General features: G+C 40.2%; 2 protein-coding genes across 3 annotated transcripts; both read right to left on the bottom strand.

Moving 5' to 3' along the window:
• Positions 1 to 3,292: 3,292 nt before the first annotated feature.
• LOC310859923 (serine/threonine-protein kinase NIM1) lies at positions 3,293 to 8,403 on the bottom strand (the record flags this gene model as incomplete). The annotated part of the gene is made up of 5 exons (XM_083766689.1): positions 3,293 to 4,095; positions 4,431 to 4,699; positions 5,510 to 5,815; positions 7,364 to 7,472; positions 8,329 to 8,403. The coding sequence occupies 5 exons, from the start codon at positions 8,401 to 8,403 to the stop codon at positions 3,346 to 3,348; spliced, it is 1,509 nt and encodes a 502-aa protein (XP_083622815.1). The 3' UTR covers positions 3,293 to 3,345.
• A 408-nt stretch (positions 8,404 to 8,811) lies between these two features.
• On the bottom strand, positions 8,812 to 13,217 carry pole4 (polymerase (DNA-directed), epsilon 4, accessory subunit). Of its 2 annotated transcripts, none has more exons than XM_083768194.1 (4): positions 12,844 to 13,217; positions 12,431 to 12,515; positions 10,063 to 10,104; positions 8,812 to 9,128 (listed from the first exon to the last, which is right to left on the bottom strand). In XM_083768194.1, the coding sequence occupies exons 1-4, from the start codon at positions 13,102 to 13,104 to the stop codon at positions 9,115 to 9,117; spliced, it is 402 nt and encodes a 133-aa protein (XP_083624320.1). In that variant the 5' UTR covers positions 13,105 to 13,217; the 3' UTR covers positions 8,812 to 9,114. The 2 variants fall into 2 exon arrangements, with proteins under 2 accessions (XP_083624320.1, XP_083624319.1); XM_083768193.1 differs by lacking the exon at positions 8,812 to 9,128 and adding an exon at positions 9,169 to 9,838.
• Between the last annotated feature and the right edge of the window lie 4,927 nt (positions 13,218 to 18,144).

Below are 18,144 nucleotides of genomic sequence, written 5' to 3'. Positions count from 1 at the left end.
AATGAAACAGGTGCGTGTGGAAACAGGTAGTGTTGGAATAAAAAATTGGCACCAAAGGGGAAAGTAATTGTAAATGGCACCTGTGATCACAGGCAGTTTACTCCTGAGGGAATATTTTTAATTAATAAGATAATACATGCCTTTTTGAGTGAGACAAGTGCAGTTGAGATATATTCAGATGTGGTCACAACTTCCCAATCTATACCAGCTCATTGATCTCTATATATTTCAGTATATAGCACATTAAATAATAATAATGAAACAAAATATAATAATACACATATATGTGTTGTGAAATTCATCATTCACAATTAAAGTTGTTATAATCAGATTTTTATGCTATATTAACTCGTTTTGCTGGGGACACCCTGGAACGCCCTCAAGGACCCCCTGCTGTTTCACCTGGACACCACTTTTGGAACCATTGGTCTCTACAACAACACACCAGTCGCCTAGTGTGTCACTGTGTCTGTGTCAATAGTTTGACGCATGTGTCTGTGCTTTGTGACTTTTACCGGTGATGGGATGGATTTTGGGACAAGCGATCAGAGCAGAATACTCTACTCTCCCATCGCTGGGGTGGACTTTGCCAACCAACCAAATGGGCCTGGTCTACAAGATTTGCTACACCACTAAGATACCCATGTACCTGCCAAAATACTTCCCTAATATCAACAAAGTCCACAATCACAACACCAGAGGGAGTTCAACTAACCACGTGCAACCCAGATTTGGCTCAAACAAGGGGTAAATTTCACTCATATGTCACTAAAATGTGGAATGCCCTAACAACAGCTACAGTATTAAAGGTATATTCAGTGATTTCACTTAATTCAAATATCACTTATTTTTTTGTTTTGTTGTGATAATCCTCCCTACTATAGAGTGTGCTGGCCATATAAGGAGTTCCTCCCTGTCCCCAGTTAACCCCTGGGGGTCAAAAAACCTTAGGTTTCGTTTTTGACTCTCTATCCTGATTGGACGAAAGGCTGGGTCCCACAGCCAAAAACGAAACCTAAGGTTTTTTGAGTGAAATCACTGAATATACCTTTAAGAAATGTGAATCCCTAAACTCCTTCAAAAATGCTCTCAAAGAGCACTTTACGGGCGGCTGCAATTCAAAACTGTCCCCTGTAAAAAAAGTTAGTCAAAGTCCCCCTCTCCCCTTCCCGCCTATTTTTCCATACTGAACGCATTTTTCTTTAATTTAACTGTATCATACTTGTACGTCTTTAATTGATGTATTGTATCTCAAAAGAGACAGAGACAGTTCCTTAAAAATGATGATGACCTGTGGCCAAACTGTGGGTAAACGTTGTCTCTATTATATCTTTGAATTGCTGCCATGCATGATGTGAGTATGTGTGGTGTTCTGTACTTTCTTTTTTACCCTTGCCGTTTCTCAACCCAATACCTTTTTAAGATGTGGGAGTGACTTCTATAAAGCTTGTTACATAACATACGAGAATTATCCATGAACTGTGCCTTTCCACATTCCACCAACTGACCTACTGTACAGGGAATGTTCTGCGGAAAACACTTGAGTTGTTTGACACACAGCAAATACCCTTTATAAATCATGTTCCAAAACTATACTGGCTCTGCTTTCTGCTCTGGCTTGGAGCCAATGTTGGACAGTACAAAGTAAAAGCAAAGTACATTTGCAGTAGCCTACTGTAGGCCTATAGTTTATTTGTTTGAGTATCTGTACTTTATAAATACTGAAAACGAAAGTACTATACTAATACTTGGGAGTATTTGTATTTTAGCTGAATTTCACTCCACTACTTTTCAAAGATAAATATTGTACTTTTGACTCAACTACATTTCTAGGGATGAAAAAAGTACATTATGAATTATGGAAAAATAGCTGATCTATAAACTAACAACTTTTTACTAATTATCACTACTAGCCCTTACCCGTTGTGATATATTTGCCCCCCCCCCCCCCCCCCCCCCCCTTGTGGCCGAGGGGGGTACTGCGCCCGGGTGCGTTTGTAATTGACTAATCAATTCATTAATAATCATTAATGTGTCAAATCGAAAAAATGGCTTTGTTACGCCCTCCACATGCATATGGTCAATGCCTGTGTGAAAAGTGAGTGGGAGTGATTGGTGCAGGCAGTAAGGAGTTACGGCACTGTTTCTGACAGACACACACACACAGAGACACACACTCAGACATTGTTAGAATTATAGTATGATTATAGTATGATTATAATTTGTTGGAAAACTCAAACTTTCTGCTCGGAGTAGATGTCATCTTTCAAATCCTGTGATACCATGCCTCCTGCTGGAAGGATGATGCTAAAACAGCCTGTGCTAATAAAACTTTATAATCAGAGAAATTAGATACATTTATAGTCTGAAAATACATTTTATTATTTCAGGAAAGAGTATGTCATTCAACAATGTAGTGCTATTGAGTGCACAGAGGTTGATGTTATTTTATTCTGACCTAATACTAAGGAAGACCTGAGGATTGGAAGACCCTGCATGTGTGGATTGAACAATCCGTGTTATATAACTGGACTAGGATTACCGGTATAAAGTAAAAGTACACAACCGTTTCACTTGTTATTCACAGAATCACAAGTATTAAATTAAGGCATTTAAAGCCACCACCACAACAAACAAGCCTCACACAGGCCCTCAATAATAATACTAATAATAAAATAAAACTAATAATACACTGCATTTAACCTGCATTCAATCAATAGGCTTACTCAAATCTACTTTTGCCCAATGCCTTACTTTCTAGGAACCATTTTCACATGGTCTTCCATATTAATTTATATATGATCCAAAAAGTTCCCCAGCAGTTCAAAAATATTATCTGTGGCCTGTGGAGGAAGTGTGCAAATAGAAGTATGTTCTGAACAGAGCCTTAGAAGAAGAGAGTCGCGACACGCTATTATCCTACCACTCGTTCTATTTCAATACGATAGTTCCAACCTTGGAACTATCCCATTGAGATAGAATGAGCACTTCCACGTTCCTTTCTTACAATGGAAGTCAATGCTAGTCTCTTCACTCTCATACTGGATCAGGCTGGTTCTGACTAAGCAGTATCAGTAATCTGATTTTGCTGAGTAAAGCAGGTGATGTAATCAGCCCAACAAGCCACACAGCAGAGATCAGCTCAGTCCTCCAATATGAGACAGACTTTAAAGGATAGAAAATAAATTAGCTACTGTCTGTAACCCTGACCCCAGCCTTTCTACAGCCTGTGAATTCTCCTCAGCACAAGATGGTGCTATGCACCATCCTTTTATAAATAATGAGCTGCTGACTGGTAATTCACATGTTTTTATGTTACAGGAGCTACTGTAAGTAAGCACATTTCTATAGTAGAACACAAACAGCAGTGGGGTTGTGTTTTTCCAAAGCTGCAAAGCAGCTACTATGCATTCCATATTCATCAGGGTCAAGAGCTGAGAAATCGACTGCCTCCCCAGACCTCCTCCTCTGAGCCCGGTGGAGGAGGATCCGGTAGGTCCCTGTCAGCGGGCTCCGACAGTCCAAACTAGTGTTGTTTTGTAAATGGACCGCATTGATGCCCAAGTTTGACAGTGAAAGCTTCGCCTCCTGCTCCTCCAAACACAGAGTCTGGGAGGTCTGGATTAAGTGGGCTGGGGACTGTGGTAGGGAGGCATAAGGCAGAGGGTAATCGATCCCTTTGAGCCAACTACTACTTATAATCTGGGAAAGAGAAGCACGGTCAGCAGGCACAAGATGCAGCATGCCTTTAATGAGCAGCTGGCACTGGTCGGGCACATAGGGAGGGATACTGTAGGCCCCTTGGAGAATGCAGCGCTTCAACCTACCAATGCTAACTCCATGGAAAGGCACGGTAGCTGTCACCGAGAAGAAGAGGAGAATGCCCAAGGACCAGATGTCCGAGTAATGGCCAATGTAGCCATTTTTCTGAAAGAGTTCGGGGGCAGAGTAGGGTGGCGAGCCACGGAAGGAATTGAGGACCTCGGCGGGGCTGCTTTCTGTGCTGAAACCGAAGTCTCCAACCTTGATGCAGTGGCAAGTGGTATAGAAGACATTCTCTGGCTTTAGGTCTCGGTGGACAATGTTTTTGTCATGCTAGACCAAAAAGAAATGGAAGATGCTCGATTTAAATTCTTGATTTGATACTGTATAAGTGTACCGGTATAACCATGAGCAAATTACTACTGAATAATAATAGGTATCTGGTGGTAACTACAGTTTATAATTAAATGTAATAGTCATTGACAAAGAACTGTATTGCTAGAGCATCTTGTTCATAGAAATTGAGTGCAAAAGTAATTCATTCACAACAATGACAAAATTAATAGAACTTCCAAAAGTAAAGACTAATTTGTAAAGTACAATGGTGTTGTGAAAAGGGGCGAAAAGGGGTTAACTGGAGGTGTTGTCAGCATTTGATCAGAACTCACCATGTACTTGACAGCAGCGACGACCTGGGTAAAGACCATTTTGGCCTCCATGTCAGTGAGCTTCCCCCTGGCGGTGACATGTGAGTATAAGTCCCCACCATTCCCATACTCCATCACCAAGTACAACTTTGTGCTTGTCTCAATGACCTCGTAAAGCCGCACCACATTGGGGTGACACAGCTTCTCCATGCAGCTGATCTCAGAGGTGAACAAGGACTGGCACTTCTTGTCCAGACGCATCTTGTCCATGACCTTGACAGCTACCCTCTCTGACAAAGGAGACAAGAAGAGGATTAAGCCAAGTGTCAGAGAGAGGTTAAACAGGAGAGAGAGACGAGGGTGGATGGACGGCAGTAAACCATCAGACATAACATCTGGTATAATCTTGTGAAGGTCAGCACTCTGCAGCCGTATTATTTAAAGGTATGATAAAAATGTGCCTAATAGAGGAATATCCCCCCGGCATGAGAGCACAAACTCTCTTTCGCTCGCTCGCTCGCACGCACGCACGCACGCACGCGCGCGCGCGCACGCACGCACACACACACACACACACACACACACACACACACACACACACACACACACTCTCACTTGTTTTCCAAAGAGCATCTCAACATAAAAAATTAAAGTGGATACCATGAAACATGACATTAATACACTACTGGGGGTGTGGAGGATCTGCGCTGATCAGGAGGAGTTATCCAGGCGACCACCCCATATCCATTGGCATGTGTATTCACCTAGACCTAATACCCCCCTGGAGTCACTTATTATGTGGCAGAGGAGACTAGAGACCCTGGGGAATCCAGAGTGTTCATTGAGGAATGCCAAATATGATTATTTTAGATAGCTAGATGCAGAGTGGTTAAACCATACAAAATGAATGCGTTTTAGGATAAATTAACGCATGAATGGATCACATAAGGATAAATTGCACAATGTGTGTCCATTTGTAACTCTGAGAGTGCGGACATGTAACCATTTCATTGCAAATGTAAACATTCCAAATGTAACCGTTCCATTTGCGCACTCTCAGAGATATAAACACTGATTTTACTGTACAGTCAGGACCTCACCTTTAGTCAAGGTGTGAACACCCAGTCTTACATGAGAAAAGTTGCCGTGTCCTATCTCCCCTCGTAACTCATAGAAGCTGATCCTCCGGCCCAGTGTTAAGTCGTTGACGACCCTCTCGTTGTGGGCCATGTCATAGACGACCTTCTCAAGCGGCGACTGTTTCATCCTCTGAAAGTACATCATCTGAGGGACGGTGCAGGCAACAGCCAGGGGTGGCAGGGATTTGGTAGACTCGTCCACTGGCAGAGTCTTAGGCTTCGATTTTTGGTTCTCTTTGCATTTTGGCCATAGACCTTTTTTGATGACTTAATTTAAAAAGAAACAAGTTAAAATGGTTAAAATAATGACATTGTTAAACAAATATTCCAACCTTCTGTAAACCCATGAATGAAAATATTTGTAAACAATAATACAATATAACAATGACTTTATTTACCTACTTTCTGATGTATAGTACAGTTGAATATTGTACAAATTATTCAGTAGTAACGTATGTAACATATGTGTGCCCTTGCTAACTCAAATGATTAGAAGCAAAGCTACTAAAGATATTGGGATGCTCGTAAGGCATCAGTGTAAAATAGTGTCTAGTCTGACTCTGAGTCTGACAGCTGTCTTCATCATAAAATGCCAAAACAAAACTACTGTCATGGCAAGAACAGTCAGAAGTCAGTTATGGGCCATTATTTTTATTCATACATGTTGCTTTACTTTCAGTATTGAATCAATGTATGTAAACAAGAGCTCTTTGTCTCTTGAACTAGGTTAGTGGTGAATGTGCAGACGGAAGCGTATGTGCTCCGTCTACAAAACAGTGGTAAATGAGATTAGTCTCCATTAGAAATCCTATTGACTTTCACTGTCATGTGTGTCAAGTGTCAAACTCACTTCATAGTAACGTAAAGGTCAATTTACCTTTTGAGAAAACTGACACTATGTCTATACGACACAAACCTAACAGATATGAATGACTTGGTGTGGACTAGACACACACACACACACACACCAAGAGAGAAAACATGGACAAGTGATTCATGAGTTAAGCAAGGCAACACAACACAGCACAGCTAGGGTCAATAGGAGTTGACCTCAATGTTGAATTTCTGTGCTGTGTGTATTGTAAGTTTGCAATATGCCCTCCTTCAGAATGGGTTAACAATAGCACCTGTTAGACCTTATTCTTATGATTAAAGTCACAAATCCACTGTCAGTCAATGCAGGTCAGGATTATGGCCCAGCTTTTAGTCATTGTATTACTGGGTTAGTTCTTTCTAAGTGCAGGATGCTATTTCTAGAACACTGATGATTTGCTTACTAGGTGACTGACATAACATGATACCGTAAATAGACTGCTTGATGATGCGTTAAACAAACAAAGCAATATACTACAGACTATACTATAATGTTAATGTAAGAGGGATATGAGATAGCTGTCAAGAATACATACATTGGAACTAAAGAAACAAAAGAGGAGGTACATGAAAAAGTAATGACATGATACAATTATTATTATAATTATAAATAAATAAAAAACAAGTTGGTGCACTTTTCCAATACACAGCTGATTAAAGATCAATAAACTACAAAGGAGAGTGCTACAGGTGAGCCAGTATAGGATCGTACAAATAGTTACAGCACACAGAAATGTGTATGGGGAGAAACAAATTGGAAATTAAATTGGGGACAAAAAAGGGGTAAAAAAGTGCTACAGTAAGTAGTAACTTCACCATTTCAGCAGTTGAAAATGTTTCACACACACACACACACACACACACACACACACACACACACACACACACACACACACAAAACATTTCTAAGTGTCTGCCCAATTTCAAATGTGTGTAGCTTACATGAGAGCAGTGGATTCTTCATGTCTCTTCCTCTGGCAGCTATAGATGAGTCTGACTGGAGATCATGTGAAAGGAGCTGCAGGAGGCTAAACAGCTTGCCTTCGTAATCCTATTAACAAAATGTATTAATAAGCATCTAATGATGAGAGTGAAACCCATCCTGGCTGGTTAACATTCCAATCTGGTTCTATGACAGACAAATAAATGAAAATAAAAGAAACAGTTATACCACATTTAATATAAAATTGCACTAATTTGGAGGAATCATTTTGAATCTGAGAATATGATATGTAAGAAAATATATAGGCTAGGGGTTTTCTTTTTTTGTTATTAAAGTAGTTATTTATACATTTTAATTTTCCAACAAATAATTCACACGACATACAAAAAAGAAAGCACAAGCAGTAAAAACTAAGCTACCAGGACAAGACCCCAATACATCCATATGTGATTATATCAAGTGATTATGTCAAAATGTAGTGTGTCATCTACACAGTGGGAATATAGCTTATTATAGTCAATTTACAGCAAATATAATTGACATGGCCATTTACTACTTTGCCTAAACAGGCCACAGGGATAATCCCATGCATTGTCTAAAATGATTAACTTCAGCAGCACTATTAACCACATTGCTGACTATGTCATACTCTGAGGTGTGCGTGACTGAAGTACCCCCGCAAGAAAAGAGAATATTAACAAAGTACGGCAGTGTCTTTTAAACCCACCCTTGATTTGCTCCGGATCATTTTCATTTTCCATAGCAGAGTGGACCACCAGCATAGACAATCTCACTGGCATGTCTGCCAACCCTGGGCTACTCTGATCTATTACAAACCTCTTGCTACTGTATGCTTTCTGGAAAATGCCATGCAGCACTGTCAAGCTATCGCTCATCGTCTGTAGAAAGGTCAAAATAAAAGCAGAATGATCCGATTTAAGATGTATTTCTAATTTAACCAAACCTGCTGACAGCAGTGTGCTTCAATTGGTTTTGCAGCAGGAGCCCAAATTGACCTCATCCATCCAAAGCGGCCCATTGTTCCAAGTGATTTCTTTAACGGATCAATCTGCTATTCATGAAAATAAAAAAGCAGGCTCAGCCAAACTGAAATAAACACAAATCTAAAATAAATGACACTACATGACTTGTCTGTGTCCCAAAGGAACTACAGTACATAAAGAGAAATCATCTACTGTAGCATAAAATTATTGCAATGTCATTGTTGGTCCTGTTTCCGTCTGATGCGAAGGCAGCAAACGTTCAAATATGGGAAACCTACAGTACACCTAGACCAAACTGAAATTACATTTCTATAATGATTCTCGCAAAAGGGTCCCCACTGCCCAATGACATTGATTTCACATCGATTAATAAACTGTAATATCAGATGGACTTGCAGAAAATTGTTGAACATTTCTGATTAATGAAACAATGGATCAAATAATTTCAAACAGTTACAGATTCCTTTTATTGTACTATTTAACAAATATTTACAAAAGAGCAAACTCCATGCATAGTAAAAGACTGACCACCACTGATACCACTGTACACCATGTATCAATAGTTTAGCATGAAAAAACCTTCATGGCACAATTTGTATATATACATATTTTAAAAAGCATTTACAAATGTCCAATTGATTAATCTGACAACATAAGTTTCCAGTTCTCCGCAGTAAATAGTGTCAAAGTACTACTGGAAAACATCTCTCATGTAACAGATGCTCAGTCCTGTCCTTACGTGGCATTTAGTCCAGTGTACCTAGACAGAGAGGATGAAGAATGTTATTCATGACAGAATAACCTTTATTCATTATTGCCTAACTAATATGGATTAGTTTGCATGCCATAATATCTGTATGTTGTTATGCCTTCCTAATGAGTGGTGTGTGTGTGTGTGTGTGTGTGTGTGTGTGTGTGTGTGTGTGTGTGTGTGTATTGATTTCTATTATAAACGTGAGGATGGACAGTTCAGATGGTGATTAAGTTAATACAAACTGAAGTTAGCACACTGAAATTGTTCTTGGATGAATAAAACAAATATTATAACTGCAGTGTGACTGATAGGCAGGTTTCTGAACTGTCCAGAGCCCGCCTCTGAGACAGAGAGCGAGTAGACAGTAATCATACCATCATGGTTATAATGGTTATAATGACCATTAGTGAGGACAAATTATATGAAGAGAAGGTTGAAAATGAGCTGAGTGCTCTTTTAAAAAAGTAGGCTAAGTAAGTGCTAGTTTTTGGTTAAAACGTTTTGGTAAATGGTAAAAGCACTTAATTCTGATATACACTCTATACTCTAGTAATCATAGTTATAGTAGTCCGGCAGTGGGAAGTTTCTTTTTTTCTTTTTTTGTCCGAAGATATTGTCTATTTAACATACATTTGTGAATCCACTTGCTGACCGGCTGTTGGTATTGAGCAATTGTTTTAATATGGGGGTATGTGACCATACCATTAACTGGAAAGCTGGAGAGACAGGAAGACTCCCATTACTGAACAAACACTCTAATGAGGACGATCAGTTATTTTAACAAAATATAATAATAATAAAAAATAACATCACTTACCCTACCTTCAACTTTCATGTTATATTGATTCTGCACCATGGTATTGACGGTACATTTGTACTAAAACAATATCTGCTTAACGTATCCCCACTATCTACAGGAAACAATTAATATATTGCTTACCTTCTAGAAAAGCAAACTCATCTATGGCCTCTATTGCATTGTCTGTCAAGCAGAAGAGAGGACAACATTACGAATCAACTTATGACTTTGTTGAATATCAACAATGTATTAGGACTTTTAATTGTACATACAATATGTGTCCCATAAGTTAATACAAGATCAATGTTGGTGTACAATAATTTAGATTTCTGTAAGCCGGCCATATAGTACAGCGGCTAACAGCCATATTGTGAGAGAACCTTTCACTTGGTGATACAAGCGTGAAATTTGGCATGAACATGCCTCTGGGTCACTTTTTTAACCGAGCCAGCGAAAAATCCAATATGGCGGTCATTTTTCAAGATGGCCGCCAAATAAAAAAGGCCTTTTGTGGCGGTTCTGGACAACCATGGGTGCGGCCGACTCGAGACTGGGCACTGCACTCCCTGTGGGTGTGTGGAACGTGTGTGTCGAATTTGAAGTCGGTGGGGCAAACGGTTCTCGGGTTACGTGGATTACAGATGTACACACGCACACAAAATTCGTGCAATATAGCAGATCATTGGAACAGTTGTTCGCTTGGTGATACAAGCGTGAAATTTGGCATGAACATGCCTCTGGGTCACCTCTTTAACTTTTTTAACCGAGCCAGCGAAAAATCCAATATGGCGGTCATTTTTCAAGATGGCCGCCAAATAAAAAAGGCCTTTTGTGGCGGTTCTGGACAACCATGGGTGCGGCCGACTCGAGACTGGGCACTGCACTCCCTGTGGGTGTGTGGAACGTGTGTGTCGAATTTGAAGTCGGTGGGGCAAACGGTTCTCGGGTTACGTGGATTACAGATGTACACACGCACACAAAATTCGTGCAACATAGCAGATCATTGGAACAGTTGTTCGCTTGGTGATACAAGCGTGAAATTTGGCATGAACATGCCTCTGGGTCACCTCTTTAACTTTTTTAACCGAGCCATCCAAGAATCCAATATGGCGGTGCTATTTCAAGATGGCCGCCACATCTAAATGTTAGCCTATGTCTACATTTCTTACAAATTTTAGGAAAAGTTTCACCATTATCAAGATAGATAGATTTATTTAAAAAAATATATATTATTTTTTTATTCTTTATATTTATTTTGTATTTCTTTGTCATCATTTTTAGTTTTCATACTGAAAATGGTAGCATGCTAATGCTACCATTTTCTAATGCTAATTAGCATGTTAGCATTATCATGTTAGCATGCTATGTTAGCATGCTAGCATATTACCATGTTAGCATTATTATGTTAGCATTAGCATGCTACCATGTTAGCATTAAGTTAGCATTAGCATGCTACCATTTTCAGTATGAAAACTAAAAATAATAAAAGAAAAAAATATATATATAAAGAATATAAAAAAAAAATATATATATATATATATATATATATATATATCTATAATGGTGAAATTTTTCCTAAAATTTGTAAGAAATGTAGACATAGGCTAACAATTAGATTACAATTTACAATTTAGGCATTTAGCAGACGCTCTTAATCCAGAGCGATTTACATTTAAGCAAGAACAAAAGCATGGGAATACATCACATAAAAGCATTTATCATGAAACATGCGTAAGCTAAGAAAGTAACAGTGGAATATCTATATAATGAAACTATACATACACTATACATATAAACTATACATATTTACTACTATGCTATACATATGTACTATGGCGTGCTATGACTATATACAATACAATTATAGTGCTGTCTACATAACATGCTATAAGTCTGTGTCAAATGCTATCTAAGCCAACAGAAATGCTATCTAAGGGGTTAGGGTGGTGGCCATCTTGAAATAGCACCGCCATATTTGATTATTGGATGGCTCGGTTAAAAAAGTTAAAGAGTTGACCCAAAGGAAGGTTCATGACAAATGTCACGCTTGTATCACCAAGCGAACAACCGTTCCAATGATCTGCTATATTGCACGAATTTTGTGTGCGTGTGTACATCTGTAATCCACGTAACTCGAGAACCGTTCGCCCCACCGACTTCAAATTCGACACACACGTTCCACACACCCACAGGGAGTGCAGTGCCCGGTCTCGAGTCGGCCGCACCAATGGTTGTCCAGAACCGCCAAAAAGGCCTTTTTTATTTGGCTGCCATCTTGAAAAATGACCGCCATATTGGATTTTTCGTTGGCTCGGTTAAAAAAGTTAAAGAGGTGACCCAGAGGCATGTTCATGCCAAATTTCACGCTTGTATCACCAAGTGAAAGATCGTTCCTATTATCTGCTGTACTAATAGCATAAAACCAAATCCGATTAGCCCAGTAGTCACTACTAAGAAATGTAATCAGGACAGAGGAAAATGGGAATATTGTCTGTTTTACAAAACTTACCCAAATCTTTTCTCTGCAACGTTTTCCTCTTTCCTTGCTGGGCATATACCAGAGCATCCTTGGCAATCATCTCAACAAATAACTCCTGTTGGGAACAAAACAACGCAAAATGTCTAATTTATCTGTAAACACAGTAGAATCCTCAGTGTTCATGTTATGCAATTGTGTTACTCTGTCAGACGTGTCAGTAGAGTATATGGAACATTTGAAACAAATGGAGGTTCCATTTGTTGTACACTGTCAGACACCATCGAGCACGCGCGCACAGTGCTCTCTCTCTCTCTCACACACACACACACACACACACACACACACACACTACACAGCTACGGAAGCTATGCTAATGTGTCAGGCTCAGCATTATGTTGAACGTACGTCTGTGTTCTGTAACGTGGTCGTGGTGTAAAATGTACCGTGGCTTTAGCGATGATAAACACAGACTCTTGGCTGGCCAGCGACACGTCTGGGTCGGCTTTCATCAGCGCTTTGATGCGGGCCAGCGGGAGCTTGGAGAGGCGGCTGTGCGGACTCGGAGCACCTGCGACGGGCCCGGTCTGCTGGCCGCTCTCTTCCTCCGCGTCATGCCCTCCTCCTGGGCTCTCCTCCTCACTCACGCACCGCTCCGGCTTGGCTTCTGCTGGGGGAGTGACGGGGCTCGCCACTGTAGCTGCCATTATATGGTTCTTTAACAAACGATATGTTAAAATCGAGAAGGTTGTTGTTGTTTTCTACATATCAACACATTTGCTGCTCGGCCAGCATGTTGTTTTCGTGCAATGGAAGGAGTGTGCCTCTGATTCGTCAATGGAGGACTACAGTGTTCCGCCTCTTCCTCTCCCGCCAACTAGTCCTCGTCGGCGGTTGGTCAAATAAGAAAGTAGGGCATGTTCAAGACACATTAACGTTGAACGTTGCTAAAAAACGTTAAAGGGTTTCGAAATTAGAATTACCGAACATGTATTGATAATTTGATATTAATGAATAAATGTAATAAATACCTAACCTTACTGTCAGTGACACCAGTAGATATATTGAATACCGGTATCTACATTACTGCACTTTACATTGGTTGTAAGTGCTGTTATTAAAATGCTTAATACTATACAAATACTAAAATAATAAATGCATGGTCATAAGTTCATAAAGCATAACTTAATATCATGATACAATAATAAATATGTGGTTCATAATTGATTTCATCTAACCATTCCCTCAGTAGGGTAAATGTAGATGATTTCAAGGTCAGAGTTGATGACATTAATCTCTAGCAAATAAGATGTTACATATCTGGGCTGTATCCTGGACAATAAACTGACAGGTGAGGGCATGGCAACAAGAGCGATCATGAGAGTAAATCAAAGGACAACATTCTTGGGCAGAATCTCCTCCTTTGTTAACAAGAGGGCTCTCAGGACATTAGCTGGAGCTCTTATTCAGCCCATGCTTGCACCTCCTGGTTCTCTAACATAAAAACTAAGCTCCAGACCTCTCAAAACAAACTAATCCGACTTCTTCTAGGCCTAGGACACATGACCCACCTGTTTGTAACACATTTTGATAGCATACCGGTAGGTTGGCTCTGGGTAGAAGACAGAGTCAAGCAATTGAAAATGGGACTGACTTTCAAAATTGTAAATGCCGATCTGCCCTCCATGCCATCAGTGCCCATTTACTTAACTGATTACCTAAAAAAGGTGAGCAATTCCCACAGCCACAAAGAGGGAGCATGAATAATGATCCGGTGTCACCAATCTTTTCACCTTCCACAACACTGCCACTCAAGTGTGGAATGCCTTGCCCCCTTCCCTGTTGAAATCAAATCAACTGCGCTGACATGTTTAGTTTCTGACTGGTTATCTGAGTGATTATGTTTACTTTGTTTTGTAGGTTAATGTAATGCATGGGTGCTATTGTAATTATTTTTTACAATATTTGCATGTATTTTCTGTAAACGATTGTTTTTAGTATGGTACATTGGTAGATCACATTTGTATAGAAAGTTTCATGTTTTTACAACTTGATACATTGTTTTTTGTATTGTCCCTGTTAAAAAAAATAAGTGCTGTTATGACACCTGAAGTTCCCCACGGAATCAGTAAAAAAAATTACACAGTCAAGTCAGGCTAAACAGCCTGTCTTGACTCATGGTGTGTAGCCTACCGGTAATTGTCGCTTTTATTTCATAGCAAAGAAATGAGCTGACCTCATTGGTCAACATTCAATGTTCATTTTAAAGTGTAATTTCTTAAACAAAATGTCATAGGCTAGCACACTGCAATTTAAGGCAAACAACCTGCAGAGAGCCAGAGAGCACCAGAGCCCAGACCACAACGTTGAACAGTGTTGTCTTTCACGTTTTTCTCCAAGCCAGGACTCCCACTTCCCAGTGTGACTTTTCTGTATCATTGAGAAAATCAATTCATGTTTTGAGTTCACATCAGAGATGTATGAGAATCTCCCTAGACAGAAATGTGTTGTACTTTCTGGCAGCATGTGTTAAACATATCCATTCCTGACAAGTGTTCAGTTTCACACTTGCAGATCTCGCCCCTCCTGGAAGTTTTTGTGACTGGGTTTTTCAAAATAAATGCTTTAGTGTGTTTAAGCAAACACTTTCCCGGGTTTAGTGTTTCGTGGGTAATGAAACAGGCCTGTGAGAAGCACAGATGTTAGGTTTCAGAGGAGAGGAGATCCAGTCAACTCCCTCCTGAAGAATGCTTGACTGGCAGAGGGGAACATGAAGTCCTGCTCTTTTCTAATAAACTGTAATCACAACATGTTGCGGCCATGGACATAATTTTTGTTCCACAGTCAATAAAGGCATTCCATAGGGAACTCACATGTGAAGTAAGTTAAAGTTCAGACCCCTCCTGTCCTTGGGAGAACATGAAGAAATGAATCAGGGATTACATTGGCTGGATTGATGGTCGTCATTTGGGCCAGTAGAAGAATGGCAATAGGCGGGGTCAAAACATTTATACTGGAAACTCTGAATTGCATCCCATACAGCTTACCAAGTGTCTTATATGGTCTTAAATAGTGTACTGTGTTTCCTCTACACAAAAAATGAAAAAAATGGAAGCAAGTATTTACCCCCTGCACCACATCCACTGAAAATATTTTAGCTAAGCTCCCATAGCCTCCCAACATCTTGTCCTTCAACGTCTCCAGGAGGCCATGATATCCTACCATACACCTCCGGCTGTCCACACTTTCAGAGAGGGTGAAAGGTCATAGTCCTCTGAATATTGAAACCTGACACTGCCTCCACATTGTTTTTATTTTTCTCCAACTTCTATGATGTTTGTGTGTCTGTATACTTCAACAAGAGATTTGTTCATCGTTGCAAAGATATGCAGGAAATGTGTTTGGCCTTACAAGCAGACCTGAAGTCATGTGGAAGGTATGTTTTTGGAGCTGAGAGATTCCAACCTGATTTCTTGAGGGTCAAATTCTTGAACACCTAACCCCCTGCCACCCCCAACTCTCTCTCACACACTCACGCACGAAAGGCACACACAGACACACGAACACACGCGCACGCACACACACACACACACACGTCTTCCCCGCCTCACCCTTCAGGATAGAATATTTTCAATGCCAAGACTCATGCTATATGTACACAGTTATGGGAATATGATGTAGTCATGTCGACTGAATATTTTCTCAGCCCTCCCACCAAGGCTAATTTTCAAGGCTAATACATGTCCAAAGTATTTAGCCTAATGAATTATGTGATATACTTTATTTCATCTACAAATTTATGTAACTAGTCAAACATTTTATAGTGTTTTTCCCACATAATTTCTGCTGGCTTATTTAACAGTATACCAACAGGTGAAGGGAGGCTGTTTGGGAGTGGGAGGATTCGGAGCATACATGGGGTCAAAAGTCTATTTAAATGTTTCCTTTCCGCAAGATGTTCCCACATGATTAAAGCAATAAGGCAAGATATTGACTTTCAGAGTGCTCCCATATTACTTCCCTTCCCTTACGATATTACCGGATAGTAATGAAACACTAAATACTGTGATAAGACAGCATGTGTTACCTCTAATCAGGCTTAGGTATTGGCATCTGTTTTTACATTCCTCAACAAAAGGAAATGTTTTTTCAAATGAAGACATGCTGAAATGCTGAAAGAGATTATAACTTCAATTCATCTTGTTTCTCTGCATGGTTAATCAGGTCCTGCTGCTCTCTCGGTCAAAGCCTCTCTATTTAATGGTTGTTGATGCTTAACTTTCAGAGACAGCCTCAGAGCGTATTCCTGTGGTGTTCAGTTATGGAAGCAAGCACACATCTTTATCTATGACTTAGGGTCGGTGCAAGAAATGCTCAAACTCTGTATGCAGATTAAGAACATACATTTCATGATCATTACCACTTTAAATAATTATGTACAACTTGTACCGTATCCCTAAAGATGCATTCCCAACATGTTAAATAATCCTGATTTATGTCTGATGCAGTAGACAACGCCTCAACGCTGGATGTGCCTGACATAATGCAGAGTTGACACATTATAAAGCTTATTCTAAATGTTACGCACATAAGATAAGGTATTGATCTGCACAACTAAAGTGGATGTGTGGTAATTGCCTTGTACTATCCCTTGGTAGTGGTATGGGAGTTTATCTAATCTTGTAACATGAATATTATGTGATTTAATTTAAATTCTTGATTACGTTTTTGAATGACTGGAACAAGGCACATCCCTGTATTTGGTGTATTGAAGTGTCCATATTTACTTGCGCAAACAGAGTGCGCAAGTACTGCGATCGGCTGGGTATGCATTTATGTCGGTGTCCTCTCTGCGTAGCCCAATCAGCGACCAGCATCATTTGGTTACCTCACCAACAACTGCCAATAAGGGACCACCATTTTTGGTGACATAACTAAGGTACGTTTCAAGGTTGGTATAAGGTCAATAACGGGTCTAAAGGATTCAGAACAGCAGTTGTATTAGACATTAGTTAGTTTCACTCAAAGTATAAAGGATTTACAGACCAGCAGTTGCACCAAGCAGTAGACACTACCGGACAGTGGACACTGTACTTCAAAGTAGCGTATATAGCTACTTTGGTGCAGAGCCATAGAGGAAGACAGAGTTACGACAACTCCGTTCACTTCATGAGGCCAGTCCAGACTTCTATTGGCGAATAGTGACAAAGGCCTGAACCGGAAGATTACAGAATGCATTGGGGTCTATAGGACAAACGAGTTACATGAACCACGTGACTGGGCTGTTTTCTGCCCCCTCAATGTCGTAACTCTGTCTTACTCTAGCTCTGCTTTGGTGATGCCAATGGTGAGCACACCTCATGGCATGCTCTGCTTGCGCACAAGTAGGCCATACATGGCCTACGCCTACTTGTGTGCAAGGCGCAAGTTGGCACCTCGACAGAGTGACTTTTGACTTACTTGACTTATTCCTGTAGGCTCCTAAGTGGAGCATAGGGCCGCAATCACACCCCGCCATCGGACTCTGTTTTGAGCAGTTTTCTTCAGCTGGGCCCACGATAATCCGGTCGACTTTGCCTCACTCTCCACTCGACAGAGTGCATTTCTAGTTTATTTTAGTTTCATCTGTTCAAATGATTTTTTAGATCATAATGCAGTAGGCAGATCATATAAGTTAGACATAGACTTTTAAGGCCTGAGATTGTGTTAGAAAGTGACTAAATATATCAGATGATGATCTCATGATG

Source organism: Protomyctophum parallelum (genome assembly GCF_964188405.1).
Source record: "Protomyctophum parallelum genome assembly, chromosome: 6".
In the NCBI taxonomy this organism is placed as follows: Eukaryota; Metazoa; Chordata; class Actinopteri; order Myctophiformes; family Myctophidae; genus Protomyctophum; species Protomyctophum parallelum.
This window is presented reverse-complemented; position numbering and strand designations above follow the sequence as displayed.